Source organism: Macaca thibetana, chromosome 6 (genome assembly GCF_024542745.1).
Source record: "Macaca thibetana thibetana isolate TM-01 chromosome 6, ASM2454274v1, whole genome shotgun sequence".
Taxonomy (NCBI): domain Eukaryota; kingdom Metazoa; phylum Chordata; class Mammalia; order Primates; family Cercopithecidae; genus Macaca; species Macaca thibetana.
In genome coordinates this window covers 137,449,200-137,461,588 of record NC_065583.1, presented here as the reverse complement: position 1 = coordinate 137,461,588, position 12,389 = coordinate 137,449,200, and the positions used below count along the sequence as shown (strand labels likewise).

At 39.6% G+C, this 12,389-nt stretch overlaps 1 protein-coding gene across 1 annotated transcript in view; it reads right to left on the bottom strand.

The window, feature by feature from the left end:
- Positions 1-11,768, bottom strand: part of LOC126956186 (uncharacterized) — a 41,842-nt gene extending 30,074 nt beyond the window's left edge. The window contains exon 1 of the mRNA XM_050793004.1: positions 11,579-11,768. Coding sequence (XP_050648961.1) covers positions 11,579-11,768 — 190 coding nt within the window. The remainder of the gene's footprint in view (positions 1-11,578) is intronic.
- Between the last annotated feature and the right edge of the window lie 621 nt (positions 11,769-12,389).

The following is a 12,389-nucleotide window of genomic DNA, read 5'->3' as shown; positions in this document are numbered from 1 at the left end:
TCCGCCCACCTCAGCCTCCCAAAGTGCTGGGATTACAGGCATGGGCCACTGTGCCCAACCTTTTCCTTGTAATATAGATGACTCATTACTCATTCATCTCTCTTGTAAGATTCTTGATGGAGAAAAAAAGTATTGCCATTTTTCCCTATCTCATACGACACGTAGTACAGGCCCTTGTATATAATAAGCACTAAAGAAACATTTGTTTGCATTTGTTGAGTTGAATTAAAATAGAGGTGATGGTCAGATTTTAAGTTTACATCACTGTATAGCCAAAAATTTTTCTCTTTCCAGAAGTCACATGTATGATTAACAGTGGTTATTTTTTATGATAGTGATTAGAGTTATGTTGTTGAACTTTCTAACCTTTGTCCAGGTATTTTTATTGCTCTTGAAAGTGTCAGCTATCCAGGAGGGTTGTGGCACGTTGTAACCACATGCTACCAAATTATCCTGTAACTCTGAGCCCTTCAGGGGTGAGTGGCCTGCCAAGACCACAGTCTTTGTGCAAAACGCCTCATAAGAAATGTTGGGAACAGCCAAAGGGATTTGACTGACTCTGTAAGGGCTCCTTAACCCTGGAGCCTCAGCCTGAATCCATGCCCAAGTAGAGTAATTCCTTTTCCCAGCTGCTTTCCTTGTCCCACAGGATGCGCTCCCTACCCTTAGGAATAGCTCCCAGATCAGTGGTCTTCCAGTTATTTCATTCTTGAGTTTTTTGGTTTTGAATATGAGCCCAAGGGTCTTTGGCCAGTGGGTATCATTCCAATGGTTCTGATGGGTAATGACAAATAAAACAAATGGTGAATATTATGTAACAGCTGGCTGGTTCTGAATGGTTTTGGCCATGGTTCTGGAAAAGAATGCAGGAGGGAAGTGGTCAACATACAGGAATTGGAATGGGAACAGGAATTGGAATGAAGCCATTTTACATTCCTTTGGATGTCAGTCTTTCAGTAGGAGGTTAGAGTAGGATAGCACAGGGACCTTTTGAGTGCCCCTCCCCCAGTCTCCCTGCCTCCATCGCAATGCTGAAGAAACTCCCAGACTTTCTTGCTTCTTTCTTGCAGGACCTCTGCTCATCCCTATCCATTAATGCCCACATCATTATTTTCCTTGAGATCCTCTGGACTAATCTCATTATGGCCTTCAGCTCTGTGTAAGCCAATTACCACTAGAAGCCCTGGACTCCCTGGTCATTCCTCACCCACCAGATGCTCCTTTCTAATACATATGTATATCTGCTTTATTGACACCATCTCTCATCCCTCTGCAGCCTTCAAAACTCTTCCCTTGTGCCTCTGGAATTCAATGTACAGACACAAAACCATCTTCCTTCTCCCTCCCTCTCTCTCTCTCTCTTCTTTCTTTCTTTCTTTCTTTCTTTCTTTCTTTCTTTCTTTCTTTCTTTCTTTCTTTTTCTTTCTTTCTTTCTTTCTTTCTTTCTTTCTTTCTCTTTCTTTCTTTCTTTCTTTCTCTCTCTTTCTTTCTCTCTTTCTTTCTTTCTTTCTTTCTTTCTTTCTTTCTTTCTTTCTTTCTCTCTCTCTCTCTTTCTTTCTTTCTCTCTCTTTCTCTCTCTTTTCTTTCTTTCTTTTTCTTTCTTTCTTTCTTTCTTTCTTTCTTTCTTTCTTTCTTTCTTTCTTTCTTTCTTTCTTTCTTTCTTTCTTTCTTTTTCTTTCTTTCTTTCTCTCTTTTGACAGAGTCTCCTCTGTCTCCCAGGCTGGGGTGCAGTGGCACAATCTCGGCTCACTATAACCTCTGCCTCCTGGGTTCAAGCAATTCTCCCGCCTCAGCCTCCCGAGTAGCTGGGACTACAGGCACCCGCCATCATGCCTGGCTAATTTTTGTATTTTTGTAGAGACGGGGTTTCACTATGTTGGCCAGGCTGGTCTTGAACTCCTGACCTCAGGTGATCTGCCTGCCTCAGCCTCCCAAAGTGCTGGGATTATAGGCATGAGCCACCATACCCGGCCTCTCCTTTCTAAAATATCTATTTCATGTCCTTGTTCTAACTGGCTCCTCCCTCAGGACACTGCTCCCCTGCAGCCCTTTATATAGGTCACTGGTTTCTCAGCCACGTGCCTGGCACCACAGGGCCTGAAATAGGATGAGTGTCTTCCTTGCATCTCAGTGCTGCTCCCAAGCCTTTGTCCCATATCATCCATAAAAACACCCAGTTTCAACATGGGACTATGTTGTCTGCCACCTTCTTTCCTCTTGGCAACCATCTACTGGCTCTGACATCACTTCTTCACTGTCATTTTTCTATCACTACACCCATTGTATTCTTGGTGATTTCAATATTCACACAAATAAGTCTTCCGATACACTGAGCTTTCAGCTTCTCAGCCTCCCCTCCTCCAACATCTCATCCTCCATTCTACTTCAGTCACTCACTCCTATGTTCATGCCTCCTGGGCCCTGTTTTAATCAATAATCTTACCCACTCCAGAATCTCAACTTCAAGAATCCCAATATTTGACCACCACTTCTTATATTATTTGTTTTATTTACATCTACTTGTCTTCCTTTACCACATCATTTTCTTATCCCCTCTGCATGAAGAATTACTATCCTAAATTTTATGCTTTTAATTCTCTTGATTTTTAAAATGAATTTATCATATATGTATGTATTCCTAGGCAGAAGAGTGTTTAGTTATTTTTGAACATCATAAAAATGATACTATATGTAGTCTGTTGTGTTGCATATTGTCTACTATATGCATATAGTCTATGTTTTATGTATCGTTATGTATACCATACACACATTATATATACTATATATTGTATTTGTGCATACCATATGTACAACATCTCCATGCTGTTGTGCATAGCTGAAGTTTGTTTTTACTGCTGTATAACATTCTATGGTGTGAATTTACCAAAATATATTCACTCATTTTTTTTTCTGTGTGCCATTTCCAGATTTTTGGTATCATTAACTCTTCTGTAAATAAATTGTACTTCTCTCTGGTGCATATTTCCAAAAGTTTTTCTAGAAGCACAGTTAATGAACCAAAGAGCATAAGCATGTTCAATTTTACACAACGATGTTACATTATTTTCTAAAATCATTTTTCATTATTCCAGGTCACTTCCACTAAATTCTGATTTTTAAAAGCCTAGCCATGTCTAGGACCTATAATGATTGATTGCACTGTCTTTTTACACTCTTCATTTTCAGTGTACCAAGGCTATATTCCATGGTATGTCATAATATTTATTCTTTTGCATACACCTTCAATTTCCTTGCCTCTTCTTCCTTTATTGTGCTCACCTGGCAAAACCCTAGTTTCAGTGACAGCCAAATCTCTGCTGGCTCTGCACCTGTGCCCACACAGGGGAATATGGCTGCAGGTAACTACGCAGCTAGGCTGACTGTTCTCACATTACATTTATGGCTACAAGTATCATTAGCCTCTAAGATACTTGTCAATCAGACCATACTTTCCTGGTCCATTAACTCTCCCATTCATCTGTTTGGTATCTTCTCATTTCTCCTTAAATCTCTATAACATCTTGCTGCACCTTCACTGTCAGCTGATGACCTTGTCACTGAGAAAATGAAAGCAATCAGAAAAGAACTACCATTGGCTTTGTTATAAACAAAATTTTGGTGCCACAAAAGAAATAGCACTTGAATATAAAATTTTCTTTTTAATTCTCAGCAAGGCAAGTTACTTCTATAGAAGGGTGTGCCCTTACAGATGAAGCAATGGTGAGTACACACTTGGACAAGGGAGGGGAAGGGGTTCTTATCCCTGATGCACATGGCCCCTGCTGCTGTGTCGTTCCCCTATTGGCTAGGCTTAGCCCACACAGGCTAAACTAATTCCGATTGGCTAATTTAAAAAGAGTGATGGAGTGAGTGGTTTGGCAGGAAAAATGGTTATGACAGAGCAGGTAATGAGTCAGGGTGGAGTAGGTAATCAGAATGAGTTAGGGTGGAACAGGTAATCGGAATGCATCAGGGTGGAGTAGGTAATCGGAATGAGTCAGGGTGGAGCAGATAATCGAAAAAGATTGCTTTATGAGGAAGTTAAGTTTAAAAGTAGAAGGCAAAGAATTGAACATACTGACATATTGATTCTTTGAAAAGAAATTTAGAACTCATATCTAACAACTCCTCCTCTTGCATTTCCTTACAGCTCTTTCTTTTCAAACTTTTAAACATGTCTTGGCTTAGTTGTTCTGCTTGATTTTCCAAAAGAAGCTTCTCTGGATAAGGTGGAGGATAGTTAAGGGAGGTTTAGTAAGTGCTATTTTTATAAGTCTCTGCACCAACCCATGGATGTATGGTGTGACACAGCACCCAACAAGAATAAGTGCACCCATTACGGCTGCAAGGGAAGTAAGAATTAAGGCTATTATGCTTTTCCATTTACTGAACCACTTTTCTAGCCCTTCTCTAAAGGGGTCATTTACTCTTGAGTTGCTGGCTAACTCATTGGATAGGGCAGTCAGACCTTTCATTGCCTTTGTTATACTTCCATTAGAGGCAGTGTTGTTTGGGATGAAAGTGCAACATTGAGTTTTAATCATGATGCAAACTCCTGCTCTTTCTGCTAATATCATGTCTAAGGCTATCCTATTTTCCCAAGCCAGCTGGCTAGTAGCCCCTAATTGCTCAGCTATTCCTTTAGCAGCATTTCTATTGTAGTTAATAAATTGCTGTTGATTGTAATAGATGTAGTTTATCCAATCTACATTTTTATTAACTGTTACCCACCAAAATATTGATTCAAATCTGCAGGTATTTGATTTTGGGCTTTAAATTGATCTGGTATTCCCCCTGGTATTCCAACTGCATTTAAATAGACATGAGAGTCAAAAGACCCATACGGGGCTTCTCTCATTTTATGATGTCTTATTTTTCCTTCCTCTGGTTGATGAAATGCCAGGGTGAAAGGAATAGCCAATTGGACTAAAGCACAAGTGCCACTCCAGTTATTCGGCAGAGTGCCCAGTAAAGGTCTACCAAAATACCACCACACAGTCACTCAGGGATGAACAAGGGCTGACTGACTGATAAGCTCTTCAAAATTCTTAAGCTCACTGCACCCCTTCAGGTCTCCAAGGAATGCTAAGTTTCCTCCCTGTCATGAGAGACGCGAAGTGAACTTAGTGTTGGGAGATGGAAGCTGGATGGCCCTTGGGGGCTGACCTGCATGGTGCCAGACTTCAGGATATAGCAGAGACAGAGCATAGCACAACTTGCTACTCCAGACTGTAGAATCCTGGAAAGGAACTACCATGCAGCCCACGCCCAGTTGACTGGAGGACCACCCTAGTGGAAAGGGGACAATTTGGGTCTCTGGCCTGCCATGCACACAGGCATAACAATTGCTTTTGTTTAACGTGCAGACAGAATATTTGATCCATTCCAACCAGGCATTTGCATCTTGGTATCCTGTCTTAATTGCCAAAGTTTGTTTTAAGTCTTTAACTTCTATAGTAGCTATCTTGGTCTTGTCATTAGATGGAGGAGGAGCAATTGTTCTGTTGCAAGAGGTTTTGGAAGAAGGCTTAGAGGAAGGTGCAGGTGGCAGGGGGTCAAAGAAACACATTTCAAAGAATCCAGTAGGGTATGTCCCTGAACCTTCAGCCCCCACACCATAAAACTGAGTTAAAGAAGGGAACTGGCTTAGAAAAGGGGAAGAACTTTGAGGGTTTGAGATAATAACTTGTATAGGATTGCACCAGTTTAGCTGACAGTTGGTGGGTCGAGGGGTGGCACTGTTCCTCTAGTAAAATGAATATATGGCTTTAGGAAATTACAAAAACCAGTTGGGGCAGACTATCCTTGCTCTTTAGTGGTCCACAGAACATTGGACCAACTATGGCATAAAAGCTCTACATTGGGGAGCAACACTCCTGGTTGACACTGGGGTCTTTATCAAAATCTCCACAGATTAAATGGTCCCAATTCACTAATGCCCAGTCTGAGGAGAGTCAGGAAGGATAGAGGTACTTTTCTGAAGTAGAGAGCTGTCTTTGACTTGGCAAGTCCCCACAGGGTATAACAAGGCAAGCATTAAATGCAATAGTTTTAAGTGAAATTGACTTGGTTGTGTTAATAACTAGATGGTCAGCAATAGAGTGAGGAAAGAAGAAAGAGTAATATCATAGATGGAAGAGAGTTGAATTTTTCTTAGCTTTAGTTTGGTGGGGTTTTCCCTTGGGACTATGGCCCATGACGCTGGAGGGGGTGGCACTTTCTTGACTCGGGTGTGATGAGTCCCTCCCCTTTCTGCTGTACAAACAGCAGTCTCGTTGGTTAGCAGCACAAGGTAGGGTCCTTCCCAGGCTGGTGTGAGTTTTCCTTCTTTCCACCCTTTGATGAGAACATGATCCTCAGGCTGGTGCTGGTTTACTGGAAGTTCTATGGGTGGTACCTGTGCTAAAAGACTTAGTTTTGAGGGAAAGGAAAGTGGAAGATAAACCAAGAATATAATTGCTAAAAAATTGATCTTTTGTTTAAAATGTGGGGACATCAGCAGTGGACTTTATAGTCCTTGGTGCCTTTTTACTGAGAAATTTCCTTTGGCACCTATTTTTATTAGTTTTTAGACCAGAGAAAGCCAAACACCATTTTATATTTGACAATGCTTCCTGTATGATTTTTATGCCAGATAAGCTAAATTTCACCTTTATATTAGTGTGTTATTAATGTTAAACTCAATTTTAATAAAACCTTATAGACATATTTATCAAATTTTAACATCTGACCATAAGGTAAGATTTTTATAGACTCTTTTTAACCTTTTATAATTTTTGTTAAAGAGCAGGTTAGTGCTTTAAGAAAAATCTGTTGTGCTTTTATTTTAATGTCCAGTTCAGAGAAAAACTGGATGATACCCTTTTAACTTTAGCCAATATGTTTACACACAGAATTTCCTTTACAATTAACATTTTGAAACTTGCTTAAACCTTTAAAACAAACTTTTTTACCTTTTAATGTAGGTAAAAATCCACATTCTTATGCCTCCTTATAATCCTTTTACCAAAGGTATATTTTACTTTCCTTATACACCTTGCACATAAACTGTTTCTTCAATAGTTTTACATTCAGGAAGCCTAATTACTTTTAAATTATACAAACATTTCTTGCATAAATTCCCTTTTATAACTTTTTTTTCATGACTTTTACAGACAATTCTTTGACATGCCTCAACTTTCTGAATTGTTGCAAACATCCCTTTCTTTAAACAACCAGTTAATTTATTTTAGGACAAGAATTTACCATATAACATTCCTTTTTACATAAATTTCCCACCTATTTTTTTCTCAAAGATGATAACCATTCTTTTCCAAAGGGAACTTCCTTCATGTCTGTGGACTAGACTGTCTAAAGCCAAAAGATTTGAAGTTAGGATAATACATGTTGCACTGTTAACTTTTAGCAAAATTTACTCTGGTTGAAAACCTTGTAAGTTTGGGATTTCAATTATTCTTTGCTATTAATAAGAACTTGTTCAGTCCATATTAACTTAGAATTGGTATAGATGGCTCTTTCCTGATTCTGTAAGTACTTTAAGGCTTGGCTGAGTGCAAACAGCTTGCATGTTTGAGCAAACCAATTATTAGGCAATTTTCCTAACTCTGCTTCTACCAGAGTTTCCTTATCTCTTACTGAGTACCCATTGTGTCTTTTTCCCTCAGTCACCCAAGAGGAACCATCTATCGTCCTGTCCTGAAGGGAGTTCCTCCTACGTCTGATTGTCTGATCAGACCTTTGTATAGTAATTAAGATTTAGATTCCCTGTTAGGAAACCTGCTGGGTTAAGGAAATTTTCACTAGTCCATGTTAAATCATCTTTTTCTAACAGAATAGCCTTATACTTCAAGGTTCTTGAGTCGGTAAGCTATCTTTTGGCTTTTTTTTTTTTTTTTTTTTTTTTTTTTTGACTTACGATAGTTCTGACCTGATGAAGTGTGCTCAAAATGAGGTTTCCTCTAAAAGCTACTTTTCTACTTTCTTCTGTTAGCAAAGCAGTTGCCGCTACAGATTGAATGCATTTGGGCCATCAGCAGGTTACTGGGTTAAGGATTTTTGATTAAGAAGGCTATGGGTTGTCAGTGGCCTCAGTGCTTTCAGGGGCCTCAGTGCTTTCAGGCTATGCCCTTGTTTACACTGGTAACAGGTAGTATTGAAGTGTTACAGGGCCCCTGGCTTTTAAAGGAATACGGTACACTATTTTCTCTTTACTACTTCTATCTCTCTCTTTCTCTCTTTGACTTTATCTCTCTCTCTTTGACTCCCTCTTTGTCTCTTCCTCTCTCTCTGCCTCTCTCTTTCTTTCTCTCTCTCTCTTTGACTCTCTGTCTCTTCCTCTCTCTCTCTGCCTCTCTTTCTTTCTCTCTCTCTTTCCCCTCTTTCTCCCTCCCTTCCCCTCCCCTCCTTTCCTGTCCTCTCTGCTTATCTTTCCCTGCTTCTGCCAGCCACTTGTGCTGCTGTTCTCCTCTCTCCTTCCCCTTCCCCTTGGGGAGGGACTGGCAGGAGTGGAGCTACTCTTTCTTCCCCTGAGAAGAAAGGAAAGGGGGGTTCTGAATATTTTTCTTATTACCAGAGGTTTGTGTGAGGTTCAATCTCCCCTATTCAGATTTTTCACCTCTTTTTGAGGTTCAACCCCCCTCATGGAGATTTCTCACCTCTATTTGAGGTTCAACCTCCTCTCATGGGGATTTCTCACCTCTTTTTGAGGTTCAACCCCCTTCATGGGGATTTCTTACCTCTTTTTGAGGTTCAATCCCCCTCTTATGGGGATTTCTCACCCCTTTCTGAGGTTCAACACCTCCCACGGGGATTTCTCACCTCTTTCTGAGGTTCAACCCCCACCTCAATGGGGATTTCTCACCTCTTTTTAACCTCCAAGAAATCCTGACTAAGGAATACTTCACTGCCCCCTGCACCTTTCTTTCCTTAGACCTGACTAAGGAATGCTTTACTGCCCCTGCAGTTTCTCTCTCCTTGGTATGTCCTAACCAAGGAATGCTTTACCACCCCCTGGCTTTTTCCTTAGTCCCAACCACGAAGGAAATACTTTACCAGCTCCCATAACTTCTTCTTCTTTGGTCTGTGCACAGAGTCATTGCCTCAGTATGTGAGGATCCTTTAAGCTAGGTTGCTGGCCAGTTTCCTTCCACGTTGCTGAGAACTCAGGTTATTCCTTGCACTGGGTGGGTCTTGATTTCTCACCCCTGAGGCTGCCACAAGGGGGCAGGGCGAGCCTCCTCACGAGAGAGAACCAGAGACTGCCCCCAGAGGGGAATGTCATCATAGGCGAGCCCCCAAATTGTTATAAATACAGTTTCAGTGCCGCAAAAGAAATAGCACTCGAATATAAAATTTTCTTTTTAATTCTCAGCAAGGCAAATTACTTCTATAGAAGGGTGCACCCTTACAGATGGAGCAATGGTGAGTGTACACTTGGACAAGGGAGGGGAAGGGGTTCTTATCCCTGACACACGTGGCCCCTGCTGCTGTGTCATTCCCCTATTGGCTAGGGTTAGACTGCACAGGCTAAACTAATTCCGATTGGCTAACTTAAAGAGAGTGATGGAGTGAGTGGTTTGGCAGGAAAAATGGTTATGAAAGAACAGGTAATGAGTCAGGGTGGAGTAGGTAATCAGAATGCATCAGGGTGGAGTAGGTAATCAGAATGAGTCAGGGTGGAGCAGATAATCGAAAAAGATTGCTTTATGAGGAAGTTAAGTTTAAAAGTAGAAGGCAAAGAATTGAACATACTGACATATTGATTCTTTGAAAAGAAATTTAGAACTCATATCTAACAGCTTCCACTTCTGCATGGACTTCCTTATCTTCATCTGTGCCCATTGTTTTTTCTATTGCTGTGTAACAAATTATCTCAAAATTTAGTGGCTTAAAACAACACCAATTATTATCTCTTAGTTTCTGTGTGTCAGGATCCAAGGCACAGCTTAGCTGGGTTCTCTGGTTCTGCATCTTCTGATATCTTTCTTTTGTAGCTGAGTGCTAGTATGCTTTGACCATTAAATAGGCAAATTATGCCCTGGCCCTTAAGGAAAGACTTATTACTAAAATGGGCTGGATGGGAAAAGCCACACATCTTCTCATCTTCCTATAGAATACACACTGGGTAAAAGAAATATCATACTGTTCATAAGTTATAAAACTCTTTGAAGTTAAAGTATTTTTTTTTCTTAAATTGTCTTTACAGTATTGGAACAACTAAAAGACATCTGGAAAAAAGAAAATGGAATTCTTGCCTCAAGTAAGGCCAAAATTATTTGAAGATGGGTCAATCATTTAACTATAAAAAAAAGTATAAAATACCAGAAAAAAATATAAAATAATTTTTAAAATTTTCTCACAATGAGAAAAATTTTTTTCCAAGTAGCACACAAAACCTAGGAGTCATATAAAAAGGATTGATAAGTTTGATTGCATAATAATAAAAATATCTACAAGGTAAGAAAAATAATAAACAAAATGAAATGACAAATTAAAACCAGTATAATATTTTCAATGCATATCAAAAACAAAGGGCATACACATAATTCTAAAAGAACTGACAAATCAATAAGTCAAAGATCATTAACCTGATAACAAAACAGACAATTGAGAAGATGCACAAATAAATGTATAATTAGGGAAATGAAAATTACAACTACAATGAATACACTTACTTTGTATTAGATATAATTTGTACAAGGATAGCAGAAGTGCAAGAAATGACATAAGTACAAGGATATTCACTAGAGAGCCTGGCACAAAGTGAGTATGGGTAAGTATTGGCTAAATAGATGCTGTTTGTAATAGCAAGATTAGAAACAACCTCCATGCTCCCAAAGAGGATACTGATAAAACATGGTACAGTTCAAAGAATGAGGCACTGAAAGTACTGATATAGAATGATTTCCAAGGTTGAAAATTGAAAAAAGCAAGCCTGGCCAACGTGGTGAAACCCTGTCTCTACTAAAAATACAAAAATTAGCCAGGCGTGGTGGAGCACATCTGTAATCCCAGGTATTCGGAAGGTTTAGGCACAAGACTCGCTTGAACCTGGGCGGCAGAGCTTGCAGTGAACCAAGATTGCGCTACTGCACTCAAGCCTGGGCGAGACTCTGTCTCAGAAAAAAAAAAAAAAAGCAAGAAGCAGAAAAGTATGTATAGCATGCGTGTTAATTACATAATAGAAAAGATATAGTATACTTGTAAATGCATGGTCTATCTCTGGAAATATTCACTAGAAATAAGGAGGACTGCTTCCAGGGAGAAGAACTAAGTGGCTGGGTGACCAGGAAGGAATGTGGAATATTTTTCACTGCATACACAGCCCCGCTTTCATCTTTCATGTGCATCTGTTACCTATTTAAATGAATGAAAACACTTGAAAGTCAAATAGTTATCATTTAAAAAGAGCTGAAGAAAAATAGTCTCTAAGCAACAGCAAAAGAAAATATAGTATTGCTGAAAGAGTTGCTACTTAATTTATGTGTTTAAGAGGACAGGGAGGAGTGGTTTTATATGCAAAAAAAAATAGACATTGCCTAGGGTTATACAGGATGGAAGCCAAATATTCTGAATACACCTCTTGCTTTTGACTTGGCTGCTGGAGCCTGAGGCAAGTGAATTAAGCCAGTCAAATCTGGATAATAGTACTTAATGATCAAACTCTCCTCTGCATTGTGAAAATCAATTACTCGATGTTGGTAAAAGGCTTTGAAGGTATAATGCTCCAAGGTGTAAGACAGAGCCTGTTCAGACCTGTCTGCTGTCATGGGAACTGAGGCTCTGCAGTCAGGACTTTGAGGAAACTTCCAATCACTATTCAGTTAAACCAATGTTTTTAAAGTGCCAGTGCTCCCAAATGTGTCTTCCGTGTGTGTGCCCAGAGAATCAGCCTATTTTATTTGGGTTTTCTCATTCCTGTCTTACTTTTCTACACAGTGCCGAAAGTCGGTTAAGGAAATTGTAATCCAATGATTTCCAAAAAATGAGTTATTTTCAAAGAAGAGAAGCAAGGGTTAAGACCAGGGTGTGCAATTCAGTAAGGAAATCACAAACCCTTCCAGAAATCGCAGTGAGTTAGGGATTAATGTTGGCTTTTGAACAATATGTATTAAATTAGTCTGCAGAAATACAATATTCTCAAAGAGAAATGTACAGTCTAAGAAAAGCAGACCTATGGAAATGAGAATGTTAGTAGATAATTCCCTATCAGTCTCTCACATTTCTGTACATCTTGCAAGCAATGCACTGATTATCCTCTTTCCTGGATTATCTTTTCAAGGACATTTGTATAGTTAACAGCCTTAGAAAATAGTTAGTGTCTTCCTCCAGAGCAAATAGTAGGTTTGCTTACTGTACTTCATAAAAGATTTAAGTTCTCTAAATTCAAA